Source organism: Pezoporus occidentalis, unplaced genomic scaffold (genome assembly GCF_034315485.1).
Source record: "Pezoporus occidentalis ecotype Australia unplaced genomic scaffold, CSIRO_AGI_Poc_V1 ctg39, whole genome shotgun sequence".
Classification (NCBI taxonomy): Eukaryota; Metazoa; Chordata; class Aves; order Psittaciformes; family Psittacidae; genus Pezoporus; species Pezoporus occidentalis.
In genome coordinates this window covers 2,313,455-2,328,226 of record NW_026915713.1, presented here as the reverse complement: position 1 = coordinate 2,328,226, position 14,772 = coordinate 2,313,455, and the positions used below count along the sequence as shown (strand labels likewise).

Below are 14,772 nucleotides of genomic sequence, written 5' to 3'. Positions count from 1 at the left end.
AGCCTGACTAGTTACTCCATTGCACTAGCTGCACTGGAGTTAAAGGTTGCAGGCCTCTGCCACTCCTTTTTAACAAGCTAATCAGTCTTTAGACATGGCAGCATTCACTAGCTATTTCGTTAAAGACTCCTAGGGAGTTAGAAATCTGAAAGAGGCATTACAAAGAGGTTTCACTTGTAAGCATATGTACAGAATACTTCTTTTGCATCTTCTCCAGTATTTCAGTATAGTTACCACAGGTCTGCTTCACAGCATCCGTGAGATAAAACTCCTTAAAGATACATGTCAAAGTCTATGAAGTCTTGGATCCTGAGGACTGTTGTGTAATTTGTTTCATCAGACCACCAAAATATTGGCCATATTTCTAGGTACTGAGCAACGGGCAGTTGCTGTGCACGTCCATCAGTCCTTATAGTTTCCTCAGGAAAATGGGCAATGTAACAGAAATGACTGATACAGTCTAGGCTATCATAACGTCTGGGAACAGATCACAGGACTCATAGAATGTTTTGGGTTGGAAGGAACCTAGATGCTGGCTTGCAGGATAATTCTGCTCCAAAGCAATTCCACCTGCCAAAGTACAGCAACTTGTGCTTGCTGCAGTCAAGATCCGCTTTCATGTGACAGTGCAGTTTTATCACTGCTTTTGGCTTCTTAATGCATCCTGTGAAATCTCTTGATGCCTGAGTACCATCCTAGTACATTAATTCTTCACTTGTTCTTTTGCAGGAAACAGATCTCATTCTGACCTTTAATATCTCAATGCATCGTTCTTGGTGGATGGAGAACGGGCCAGGCTGCACCGTGACCTCAGTAACCCCAGCACCAGACTGGGCACCAGAGGATCATCGATATATCACTGTCTCGGGGTGTCTTCTTGAATATCAATACATAGAAGTGGCTCACAGTTCTCTTCAGATCTTCCTTGCAGTAAGTGTTTACTTACTTTACTTAGCTTCAGTTTCACCACGTTTTCTAGATTTCTTCTTGCAGAACATCATTACCAAAGTATTGTGGCATTCATTCACAAACCCTGGCTCTGAGTTACTTTTGTTATGAAATTCAGCTAGTTTAAGACACCGGTACACGAAAAGCTCCAACATAGATGTTTCATAGAATCATAGAATCATAGAATAGTTAGGGTTGGAAAGAACCTTAAGATCATCTAGTTCCAACCCCCGTGCCGTGGGCAGGGACACCTCACACTAAACCATATCACCCAAGGCCTGTCCAACCTGGGCTTGAACACTGCCAGGGATGGAGCATTCACAACCTCCCTGGGCAACCCGTTCCAGTGCCTCACCACCCTAACAGGAAAGAATTTCCTTCTTATATCCAATCTAAACTTCCCCTGTTTAAGTTTGAACCCATTACCCCTTGTCCTGTCACTACAGTCTCTAATGAAGAGTCCCTCCGCAGCATCCCTATAGGCCCCCTTCAGATACTGGAAGGCTGCTATGAGGTCTCCACGCAGCCTTCTCTTCTCCAGGCTGAACAGCCCCAACTTTCTCAGCCTGTCTTCATACAGGAGGTGCTCCAGTCCCCTGATCATCCTCGTGGCCCTTCTCTGGACTTGTTCCAACAGTTTCATGTCCTTTTTATGTTGAAGACACCAGAACTGCACACAATACTCCAGGTGAGGTCTCACAAGAGCAGAGTAGAGGGGCAGGATCACCTCCTTTGACCTGCTGGTCACACTCCTTTTGGTGAAGCCCAGTATATGGTTGGCTTTCTGGGCTGCAAGCGCACACTGCCGGCTCATGTTCATTTTCTCATCAACCACACCCCCAAGTCCTTCTCCACAGGGCTGCTCTGAATCTCTTCTCTGCCCAACCTGTAGCTTGTTGTTCTTAGAACTGCTGACATGACACACTTTTATTCCTGACCTCCATTTGACCATTGACAATGCCACAAATCATTTATACCAGGTTACATTCAAATTACACTATGGGATATCAGTTGTGACTTAAGTTACAGGTGTTGCTGTGAAAGCCAAATTGAATAAAAAAAGAAAAGCCAAAATGAAGGAGTAAGTTTCAAAAGATGAAATAGATTCACTGATCAGTTCACACAACCCAAAACTGATCCATTTGAATTTACTGGAGGAAAATGGGAAGGTTTCTTTCCAAATGAACAAAATGTACTTGTATGAAAATCAAAATCAGAAATCTTTATATTAGGAGCATAAGAAACCACTGTTACATTCAGAAAAATTATAATTAATGAAAGCAGCTTGTTTGGGGGAAAATTGATAGGTTTTTTTCAACCAATTTTGCCTTGTGTTATCTCTGACGTAGGTGAAAAGATGACATAACTGAATTACTGTAGGTATAAATTTGGAGCAGTGCCTCCAGGGATGGAGATTCCACCACTTGCTGGGCAACCTGTTCTAGTACTTGATAATCCTTAGAAATTATTACAACTATCCAATCTAAAGCCTCCCCTGGCACAACTTGAAGCCATTTCCTCTTGTCCTATCACTTGTTACTGGGCAAAAGAGCCCAACACCCACCTGGCTACAACCTCCTTTCAGATAGTTGTAGAGAGCAGTCAGGTCTCCCTGAGCATCCTTTTCTCCAGCCCTTGGAGACATAAGACTTAGGCTCCAGACCCCTCACCAGCTTCATGTCCTTCTCTGGACCTGTTCCAGCACCAAAATGTTTTTCTTGCAGTGAGGAGCCCAGAACTGAACACAGGATTTGTGCTGCAGCCTTACCAGAGCCGGGTACAGGGGGATGATCGCTGCCCTGGCCCTGCTGGCTGCACTGTTGCTGATACAGGCCAGGGTGCTGCTGGCCTTCTTGGCTGCCTGGGCACAAGCTGGGTCATGTTCAGCCGGGTGCTGACCAACATCTGCAAGTCCTTTTCTGCTGAACAGCTTTCCAGCCACTCTTCCCCAAGCCTGGAGCATTGTGTGGGGTTGTTGTGGCCCAAGGGCAGGACACCGCACTTTGCCTTGTTGAACTTCATGCCACTGGCTACAGCACATCAATGCAGCCTGTACAGATCAGTCTGCAGAGCCTTTCTATCCTCAAGTCCTCCAAAGGAGCTATCCAAGCTTATTTTTTTTTTTAACCTTTTTTTTTTTTAATGTAATGAATGATGAACAAGAAACTCAAAGAATATATAGTCAAAGCTCAGTTGTGTTCCTGATGCAATGTTTTTTGTGTGCATACAGAGCTGTGTTTCTAGATAAGGTCATTCTTTGCAAGCTAGGGGGATGGTTCAGAATAACAAACTACTGGTAATCCACTAGCTGTAGCTGGCTACAGCTGGATTTATATTTCCAGTCATGTTATTGCGAAGGTGATTATCATAAGTAAAGAGCTACACAGTGTAATTGTCAGCCAGTTTTACAAACCTTATGCTTGCAACTTGACACCATTTTCACATTTCCAGTTGTAAGCATGGGGTTCTTTTTCTAATAGAAATTCTAGCATAAATTCACTATCATAGTAAATCTGGTGAAGAACAGAGGAATTACCTTGTACTGTGCAGAGACATATAACACAAATTTAGAAGAGCAGATATTGCTAGGTTTTCAGTAAACTAGCTTTCGACAAACCTAAGCTTTAGATCAGATTTATCTCCGGTTAATAGAAAGAAATTAAACTTTCCTTTTAATTTTCTTTTATGGACACTCAAGTGGATCTTGCACTTTAACTGTAAAACATCAACCTACAAAATGGTTACTTGCTTTCTGTTTGTATTTCTCTATGTTTGTGACAATGATCAAGCTGATGTTGATCTTGGCTTTTTCATGAGTGGTAACATTGCAGCATGTTTTTAAGGATGTTTTCTACTGCCTGTAATAAAAAGTTACAAAGACATTCAGCTTCATTGAGGACCACTTACATCAGTCTTTGAAAACATTATACTGAGTGCATTTTGTACAGCTTGCCTGTAAGCTCACAAGGAATACAGCTACAGAAGCTTGGGCTTCACATAGATGTGGTGTTTGCAGTGGATTACTTAGTGGAAAGAATATGACAGCTAAGATAAAAGCTATAAATGCCCCATATTTTATACTTTCTAAAATGCAAGTCTCAAGGTGGGCTGTGGAATGTTTCAGGATTGCAGACACTCTGCTAAGGAGGTATGGAATACTCATAGTTTCCAAGAGACCTCATCTCTCCAAAGGAACGTGTCCTAGAAGCTAACAGCACCAGATTGTGAACTATACAAATACCGCTGCTAATTTTGTGCAAATCAACAAAGATTTTAGGGTTTTAAGAGTAACATTTTGGAGAATTTTAATTTCTTCTACTGCTTAAACAAAGTATAAATTAAAGCAACTGGAAGGTTAGATGATCCCAAAGGTCAGAAGAGTCCCCAGTGTGCAGAGTGGTGCTGTTCATTGCATAATACTGGCCTTAGAGGCTAAAGCAGATGTGATGATGCACAGATATTTTGACACCTTCTCCTGAGCAGTGGATTTTGCTCAGGATAAAGAAACAGCTGGAATAAATTGCTAGTTTAGCTCACACTGAAGAAGTAACAGAAAATTCAGTTTGGTGGTCTCTATACTTTCACCAGCTGAATGATGCTGGTTTAGAAAATCTTTGAAATGGGCAAAAATTATTTGAGAACTAATATGTGCAAGAAAACTCTCTGATAAAACAAGGATTATCCCAATTTGGGTATTTAGCATTTATGTACGCAAAACAGGACCAGAATAACCCACAGTGACAATAGGGTCTGCAACACAGCCACAACTGCTCCTTTGTCACATAACACAGAGCACTTAGCACACTGGGTGATGCTGGTGGAAGACTACAGACTCTAAACCCTATCAGTAAATCAATCCTTGTATCAGTGATAGAAAAGAATTATCATATAATGCACATTTATGTCTGTCTTGCAGCCATTCGCCTGTCTGCATATTACTATCATACTCAGTTGACATCTGATTTTTTCATGTTTATGGAAATTTTGAAGTTTCCACTGATATTTCACTCAATTGCTGTGATAGCTGCCTCTCTGAATCATAGAATCAACTAGGTTGGAGATGACCTCTAAGATCATGAAGTCCAACTGTTACCGCAGGACTGCCAAGACCACCACTAAACCATATCACTGAGGGCCTCATCTACATGGGTTTTGAACACTTCCAGGGACAGTGATTCCACCACTTCCCCGGGAAGCCTGTTCCAATGCCTGATTACCCTCTCTGTGAAGAAATTTTTCCTAATATCCAGTCTAAACCTTCCCTAGCACAGCTTGAAGTCATTACCTCTTGTCCTATTATCACTTGTTACTTGGGAGAGGAGACCTACCCCCACCTCGCTACAACCTCCTTTCAGGTAGTTGTAGAGACCGAGAGGGTCCCCTCCACTTCTGAGCCTCCCATTCTCCAGAATTAGTACACCACTAAAATTTCAGTGCCACACACCATGCTTGTCAGTTTTCACTATGAGCTCCATACTAATACCTTCCATTTCATTTTTTTGAGATTGAGCGACATTGCTATCGCTAGATCTCTACATCTTACCATCTTCTTCCAGCAAGTTAGAGAGAGAGAGGTTCAGGGTGAAGAATGGAGAATGCAAGCAAGGGGAATGTATTTCATTTTTAAGTGCAGCTTTGCAGCCTGCAGTGCTGCAAAATAAACACATTTTTAGGGCACCACCTGCAGCACACAGCTGTATGGGACTGTGTGAACCGCTAAGGGTGTGATTTGTTCTGCTTTGTGTGAAACCCTAGGGTCTCAGAAAACATGTTGGGAAGGCATTTCTGTGGCACAACTCCCTGCTTCCCTGCCCTCTCCAATTCTTGGTGAATATTATAGCTGAATCTGTAAAGGTGAGATCTTATCTTCATTGCACTTTGACAGCAACAGTAATTTATTGAATACTATGATGATACATAGAGAAAGAACTGGCCACAGATAATTCACTTGTTTTGGGGCACAAAGATAACCCTCAGTTCAGCCTGTGCTTATGTACTGAGCAAAGCTCTCCACTCAACTCTTCTCTCCCAGAAAAGTTCCCTTTACAGAGCACCTGAATCATCCAATGGTCTCTGCAAGGCCCACATCTCTTCTGCCTGTCCTTGGTGCCTACATACTACCAAAATGAACTGGTCTGGTGATGGCATGACATGGATACCCATATGCTCCATACATTTAAGTGCCATGTGCTTAATGGTTATTAGTTCTTGCTGCTTACATCAGAAAAGTTATTTCATTTTCTGGACTCTTGGTTATCAAGGGTAGATACATTTGAATTACTGATCTCTAGAGAGAATTGTTCCAGGTAAAGAATGAGGCCGGCGGTACTAATGATTTGCTACTGGTTTGTGAAATCTGAGTTGTATTCTGTATAATATTTACAAAGTGGAGGATGAATGAAAGTTCCCACCCACCCCTAAATGATAGGCAGTACAGATGCCACTTCACCATGAGAAGAGCAGTGTCTGGGAGGGGCACAGTGCAGGTTATAAACCCCTGCTAACTTTGTCATGCAATGTCAGGGCTTAAGGTGTTGGTTGGCTCTATGTATGAATAGTATATGCATCCCATCTTTTTGATCGCATAGCTAAAAATGAGTCACAAGCTTGCAGTTTCACAGGCACACCCATCGATGTCTGATTCTAGCTACAGATCCTCTGTACAATTTTCTTCATTTGCACTTTTTCTTGAACTCTTGTCTTATAACAGAAGATGGAAATCTTTTCAGTTCAGGTCCTGAGCTTTAGTTTAGGTCAGTGGATTGTGTTTCCAGGTCTACCACAATGCCTTGGGAAAGTCGTCTCTGTGCCTCTTCCTAAGCAGAGAGGAAAACATACCTAAATTTTTCGCATTCAGTTTAGAAGACACTGTACCATTTGCATAGATAGGGATCTCTTGGATCTCTCAAAAAGCCCTAAATGTGGATTGCACCCAGTACAATAAGGCCTTTGTGTGGTACAAGGAAATTATAATAACGGTAATTGTATTTTATACAGATTTTCTATATCTTTCTTCTGCCCATGTTTTACTCTTTGATTATGCATGACCTACACTCCCACAAGGCTGTTCGTGCAAAAGTCAACAAATCAAAATCCATTTGTAGATCAAAACTCTGAAAATATGCAAATAAAAGATCAGCCTTGGAGATAAGTGTGACAGAATTACATATCTCTTTGCCAACACAGGATTAAAAGTATTTATTATCCTTGTCTTTTACTACTCACTTACACACTCAAAAGTCTATTGATTTTGGGGGAACTAAGTGCATAATACATAAAAGTATTGACCATTTTCATAGTGATCCTGTCCACTGACTTTTATGTGCTGTATATTAGTCTGTATCCTTTTTGCTCCTTCCTGTATTTATACTTGAGTATACACTTCATGCAATCATTAAGATTATTATTTCATGCTTTAGAATTCATAAAATTGTACATATGTAATGTATACATATATATAATTATACATCCATACTAGTTGCAGTTTGGGATTCTGCAAAGTCTGGGGCATGCCTTCAAGTTCTGATGCTGTTAGATTGATTTAAAACATCATGAAGTATAACTGTATTATCAAAAGCAATAATACAGCTATACAGTTAGGATGCCAGCTTCAAAATCTCTGCCTTGTTGCAGACTTGCAATATGACCTTTGGCAGGGTGCTTAATTTATTCCCATTATTGTCTGTGCTGTACAAACAATGGTTCTTAAATTTATTTCAGAAAGATGTTGCCAGGATAATTCTTCTGAACATTGTCAGGTAATCAAATACTACAGAAAGGTGGTCTGTGTATGTATTTAAGCACTTAGAACAGTGGAATACCATTAATGCTACCTGCTTTTCTCAAAGATTGATAATAACTAGAATAGAATTTCTTAAAATCCTGAATGTTAGCATTGCACAGGTGACAAAATAATCTCATGCCCTTGTAGAGAGGTGGGAACAGTGAGTAACAGTGTACTCTCATAGAAATCTCTTTAGTGGGATGTGTATCTGTGCTTTACACCCATATGCTCAAATATGTTTCTGATAGTATACCACTTAAAAGCCACACACAGTGCTGAGGACAGCAAAGCACTGCTGCAAAGTAGTAGACAGCTGCAAAGAAGCAATTCTTATCCAAAAGAACTAACCTTCAAAGTACAAAACAAGCCAGTGAACCTATAAGGACAGAAAAGAGAGGAAAGACAGGGAAACAGAGAGGGAATACTAGTTTGCAGTTTCATTGCATCTCTTGTTGGACCATTGTCAGCTTTTTTGTAGGCATGATAAAAAAGCCCTAAAAAGAGCTATGAAACACAATTATCAGTAAACTTTTCGTTATCTGGGGGAAAATTCCCCTAAAAAGCAGCAAAAAGGAAAATGTGTGAAAATTTGAAATTTATTAACTGGCTGACAACAAGCTGGTGGCTCATCAGCAGTATACTCTCATCCTGACAGGAGGGGATAAGCCAGGTAGGACAAGCCACAGAGAGCCTTGCAGGTGGAGTAGTAGAATGTCCCTGGAAGAAACTAAAGAGAAGAAATGGAGGCATAAACCAAGCTGTGGAAAACCATCTCTATTGTAGCCTTCTGGATGGGTGCAGGCTAGACTGAGGCATTGGTCGGGAGCAAGGAGAAGACTTGGCACGCGTAGAGGCAGGATGCTCCTCTGGAGCTGAGATTCACTAAGTGGGAGATCACGAGGGAATCAGGAGGACAGCAGAGGTTAAAGAAATAGATAGCTTGCAAAATTCCTGCATTTCAAGGAGGAAAGGTAAACAAGCATTCTGCAAAGGAAAAGAATGCATGATACCTATTTTTTTCTATTTCCTTCCTTAAATTAAAAAAAAATAAATAAAGAAATTGGAAAGGTGTTCACGAGACCTGAGCAGAGAATAAGACCAGCAGTTCCTTCAGACACAGCAGCAAATGACAGGAGATGGACTAGAAGAAGCTGGCAGTGGGTGTAAAACATGTAGGTGTATCAGCAAGACAGCATGCATGAGAGGAGGGGAAAAGAGTGAAGGCAGGGGAGATGAGGGAGGGAGGCATTCATAGGAATGCCTGAAAAATAAAAGCTGCCCAACTAATGATGTCATTGGAGTGAGACAAACAGCAAAAGCGTGTTTCAGTGAGTCTCAAAATATGCATGAGTGGAATCAAACAAACATAAGTTGGTCCTGGCTTGTCCAGGTTGAAACGCTAAAAATAAATAGGCAGGTCCCTTTGTTAGAGCTACAAAATCTCAGGGCAAGGATCAATCTAAGAATTTGTATGGTATTAAAGGTCTTCACTGAGTTCAGATGGATAATACTCATCTTTAAGAAGTGCCATTGGTCAGTGTAGGCTTTGGGTTCCACTAATAAACCAGCATATCCCATTCCTGTGCTCAAAGTACACAATACATACAATGTCATAAGCCAGGGGAAAAAAAATATATATAATATATAAATATATATATAATATATAAATATATATATAAAGATCAGATCTACTTGCTGCTAATGCAAAAAGCCAAAGCTCTTGAAAAATATCTGACCCTCAAGTGTAGTAGTGCAATAACACTGAATTCTTAATTTTCCAGTCCTCAGTTCCTTTGTGCTGACCAAAAGTGACACACAGTACATCTGTTTGCAGTAGTAAGCTTGATGCCACTTCCCGTTCTAGCCAACACAAAGGTCTTCAGTTGAGCAGGAATCACATCTTGCACATAAAAGCCTTCACTCAGATTTACCCTTGCGAATTTTGTTTCCCCACCTCCCCTTCAACGGCAGCCTCCAGCTCTTCCACGCACATACACTCATGCACATGCCTTGCAATTCAGCTGCCTCCTCCTGTGCTAGTAGAGTGATCAGGATTTTTATATGTGAGAAAGGAAACAAGAGCTCCTGTAATCAAGTTTTGACTCCGTGAACCTAATGGGGAAAATAACATTATTTAATTAAGGTGGAGTTCCTTTCTAGGGCAACACAATGTTTGAAAGAAAATTGATTCTTAATGATATAGATTGGTACTTTAAAAAGACTGTTTTTTCACTGCAGGACTGGGCAAAATCAACACAATGGGAAGAGGGTATGAATCATTGTAAAGCGCTAATGTACACTGTCGTGCCGTGTCAGCAGAGGAGCAGCATCAGGTTCAGGCATCTTCGACATTGCCTCAGAGCACAGTATATTGCTGGCTTTCTGTTTGACAATAATGTTAGAGCATATGTCATTAGTGTTTTGAAGGATTACTGTAAGAAGATACTTATTTATGCCTACATGTGTTATCTGTTGTTGCTTCTATCAAATCTTAACTGCATTTCTTCACTGCTCCTTGCAGAAAACTGAATTGTACACATGAAAGCATAAACGTTTTTTTAATGAGCAGGGAGCTTTGTCAGTTGAATTGTACTCATTTGTTTCCCTAAAAGCTTCTCTTCTTAATGAACCGGGCTCACATAAAGCTAAGTTATATGATAATTGTCTGAAAACAAGTTTGTTCCAACTCAGTGGAGAGAATTTGGCTTTAAACAAGTTACCTGACAAATGCACACAGGACTGTCTCTGAGAGATTTATTTCCCTGATGAAATGAAAGGCAACAGCACCTCAGCATGAGCTGAGACTGGAAGAAGCAGTTCTTCCTCTCACAGATCCTCTTGCACTAGCAAAAGCAAATAGTGAATGTGGTATTTTGGGAGGAATCAGAATTGTGATAACCATGAGCTGACCTCATTACTTTGAGGCCTGAGGGAAGTTCCCTGAGAATTTCTTTTGACCATCTCACATGTACTCCTTCACACACGGGGCTCTGGTTCTAGCTCACCCTCTAGGGTAGAGAGTAACACGACACAGCAATGAGATTATGATTCCCCAGGTTCAGTGCCTCATGGCTGTCCTGGGGCTATGTAAAGCTGGTGGTGCTGTGCTGACTGGTGATGCTGGCTTGCTGACTTGCTTCCTCCCACAGCTGGGATTTAAATTATTCCACAGTTCTGGTACTAACACAGTCCTGTTACCATTTTTATAACAGGGTCATAGCTCAAGAGCTGCGTGTGAGCATTTTCCAGCTATGTGCAGGTCAGATGCCTTGGACTGGTGTCTTCTCACCTAGGTTTGGTGAGCCTCTGTAAGTTTTTTATGTTTTGAAGATATTCTAGAGAAAGATCTTGGTCCATTCAATTTTCTTTCTCTGTAAATGAATTTGCATGGTAGAGAAACCTAATTACACGTGCTTTAGATGTAAGAATAATATTAGCAATAACAATAAACAGCACAAGCTTCTGTAATTCTAAGTATTCCATTGCAACATGTAATTAAACAAAAAGCAATCCCTCTTCATATTGAAAACTCATAGTAAATTGGCAAAAAAATGCAGAAAAGGCCAGTACCGCAGCTGGCTTTCAGGTAAGGCTTTCAAATTTTGATTGAAACTTGTATAGTATTTTCTGTAGTATATTTCATGTTTCATTTTTGTGTGCCGTTAGCACAGCTTCCTGTGCAAAAGATGACCTAAGTACGTAAAACTATAGCCTTATCTATGAAAACTAATTTCTTAGTGCTTATGTAACATGCAAAACAATGTGGGCAATAGAAAGACCCTCTGTATACATGTCCTAAGGACTCTTTGCCCTCTGACTTATGCAGTGCTTCAATTCTAAGGACAGTAGAGTCCGATACAACTTTTTATCATAAATTTGCTGAAGCTTCCACCTGAAGTCCAGATTTTAAATGACAGGTAATATTCATTAGTCAAAAACATCATTGTTCCATCCAACTGAAGAAAAGGACTCTCCCTTGAAATCAGAGGTAACCTGCTCTTTGCACATATTCTCAGACAACATCAGCCAAGTTCACCACTTTTTTAATAGACGTTATATTCAGCACTGGTTGGACAGGAGGAGAGCACCACTTATGTGTTTGGGGGCTTTCAAGATGTGCTCCTGAGCAGCACCATTCACCTAAACTGCAGCACTATTGAGATATCAGTTTTTCAGTACCTGGCTGCTTGAAACTGATTGACATAAAGTGATTCATGTTTTCAAAAGCAATGCAGCAGACTTTTTCTGAGCAGGCAGCATTCTTGCAACTCTACCCTTGAGCTCTGCCAACTTAACCTCCATTCTGTTCTGAACATGGTAAAGAAAATAGCTATTTCTTAATGCATACAAATTAATAATGAAATGTTGGGAATTTTCCTCTGCTTTATTTTACTTTGGGATGTCTGAGTTTCCTGCAAACATAGTCCCCACCTGAAGCAAAAAAGCATCTGCAAAATCAGGAGTGTTTTTCTCTGGTCAAGATCATTGCCATAGATGGGAATTTGATGTTGACATGACAGAACTTATTGTTTCTTATATGTAGACATGATCAAGTAGTGACATCTGGAATCTACCCCAGAGGTTCAAGTCAGTAAAATATTAATAGCTGCCATTTGCAGTGAGGGGGGTGTAACAAGAGCACAGCTGAGAAATCTCATGCATATTTGCACCTATTCTTCTTCCTAATTAGTTTCCCCTTCCACATACTTTTTTCCTAAATGTTAGAAAAAAATAAATCTGGGGCTGAGGCAGAATCCTGTGTTTCCAATTTAGATAAACTGCCATACAAACAGCCCTCATTTCTGTGAGTGCTTTATGGGGAAGTGGCTGCTGACAAGGATTTGGATCCTCTGGTCCTCCTCACTCCCACCAAAAGCTGGGAGGAGTGCAGACTGACTGGACACAGGTGATACACGATGAAAACCAGGCAGAGAAATCAAGGTGATGCCTGGCAATCTCATCTGAAGCACTCATCATTTTACCAAGAGATTGACAAGGCTTTCCTTAGTAATTGAATTCAGTGTATTCAGTCATGACAAGCAGGGAGAGCAGGTGGAAGAGAAGGACTGTCGAGCCTTGTTTCAGATAATCCTGTCCTTGCTATTCCTCTCATTCAGTGAGTAAGTATTAATAGTCATTTATGCATAAGAAGAAATAATAAGGTTTAATGAATCTCCAAAGATCAGCTACTTCATAAAAGCAAATGCCACACTTTATCAGTTAAAGGCCTCCAAGTCCGACATCAGCAGCAGAGGGAATTTTTAGTTTAGCACAAATTGCACCCAGTTTCAGTAAATTATCATAGAATGATTACTCGACTTTTATCCAGTCAATGTTATGTCTCCCTAGTGAACTGGTTTATTGTCAGTATGTCTGCTTCAAAACATGTCTTCCCTGGAAAGCACTCCATTCAGCTTCTGCCGCTGGAAGCAGGCAACAGCTTGAAGCTAGCAGCTGCTCTTGAGCAAAGCAGGTAGAGATGCAGAAAGGCTGCTGAATCCATAACAATAAGCGCATCATGACATAATTACAGTAAATCTCCAGAGTGGTCTGTACACAGAAAATGCCATATGTTTGGGGTAGAGGAATAGTGCACTAGTAAAACCGTAGTATAACATAAGCATTTTCTGTAGTAGTCCTGTTAGCATGAAATTGATTTTTTTTATCTCAAAAAATTAGCATTGGCAGGACAGAAGATAGAATTTGAATGATCCAGTTAGTTAGACTTGGGGGACATAATTAATATCCTGAAGGGCACGAACAGGTGATAGAAAGTTTTGGGGTGATTTTCCAATTCTAACTGTGCATAAACTAATAGCTGGTGCATCCATTTAACCTTTTTTTGATATCGTCTTCTTTCACTACTGCATGTAACAAAAATGTCTTCATTTGACTTTGAATAGCTTAATAGGATTTGCTGCTTCTGCAGCCTGCCTATACAAAACTGATTGTCAATATGGACAATACTTTGCGGTCTGTCAGGGAATAATAGACTGCTTTCTCCATCCCTGCTTTTAGGAAATGATGAAGTGTCCTAAAGATTTAGATACAAATGGGAGAAGGGAGGGAAGTATTTTTTCTGTGTGAATCTACTATGAACTGGTACTGCTAAATAGCCACTTGGCATTTGCTGTATCAGCTGGTGGTACTTGCCTCATTTTCAGGTGATTCTCCATTAGAGATGCCTGTAGCAATTTCGCTTTGGCAGATACCAACTGTACAAAAGATACAACCCCGATACATTTCAAAGATTGCAGTGGACACTTGCAAACATTTTCTGTTACAAATTGTGTGAATTGATCTCATCTTCAAAAGCATTTATCTCCCAAATCATTGTTTTGTTCTCTGTCTGAACCTGCATTTTAGGTTTCAGTGGCTTTGTGTTTTGAAAAGATGTTTCTAAAATCACTGTGTCATAAGAAAAGGATTTTTCCTCCAGCTGTTAGCTCTTTCTTGCCATGATGATTGCTTCCTGCTGCAACAATCAGAATATAACAATGCAGCAAATTTTACAGGAGTGTAAACTGCATGAACTAAACAAACTGTTGTTTTCTAAAGTATTAGGTCCTTTCCTTTGCATATTTACACCTTTATGAGTTGTGAAACTGACTGACTGAAAGAGGTCAATGTCATTAACAATGATGACACTGGTTATACTGTAAAACATCCATAAGCTGCAAATGTGCTGCATTTTCAGTGTCTGTTTGATCTTGGAAATAGTACTGCCAATGGGAGGTTCACAGTGAAGAGCCTGAAAATTACCAGAAGTAGTAATCCTATGATTTTTAAATATTGCGGACAAATAAAATCCCACCATGGGATGTTGCATTCTCATCCTGAAATGCTGCTTTTGTATAGATGCTCAGCTTCCTTAAACTTGCTGATTCATTTTAATCACAAAAAAATCCTAGAACACGAGCAAGAAAAAGTTGTGGTGGTTTTTTTTTTGTTTGTTTCTCTGTGTAATTTTCCATGAACAAAGAAAAAGAAGAAAAAATCAGCAGATTGGTTTGAAAAGTCATACAAAGATATTACCCCTT

At 40.3% G+C, this 14,772-nt stretch overlaps 1 protein-coding gene across 4 annotated transcripts in view; it reads left to right on the top strand.

The window, feature by feature from the left end:
• NKAIN2 (sodium/potassium transporting ATPase interacting 2) overlaps positions 1 to 14,772 on the top strand; it is a 565,591-nt gene that overhangs the window by 484,517 nt on the left and 66,302 nt on the right. For all 4 annotated transcript variants that reach the window (XR_009967346.1, XR_009967345.1, XR_009967347.1 and 1 more), the window contains one exon: positions 730 to 930. Coding sequence is in view for 1 of the 4 variants with exons in the window: in XM_062632408.1 (XP_062488392.1) it covers positions 730 to 930 (201 nt within the window). In the remaining 3 variants the exon portion in view is untranslated. The remainder of the gene's footprint in view (positions 1 to 729; positions 931 to 14,772) is intronic.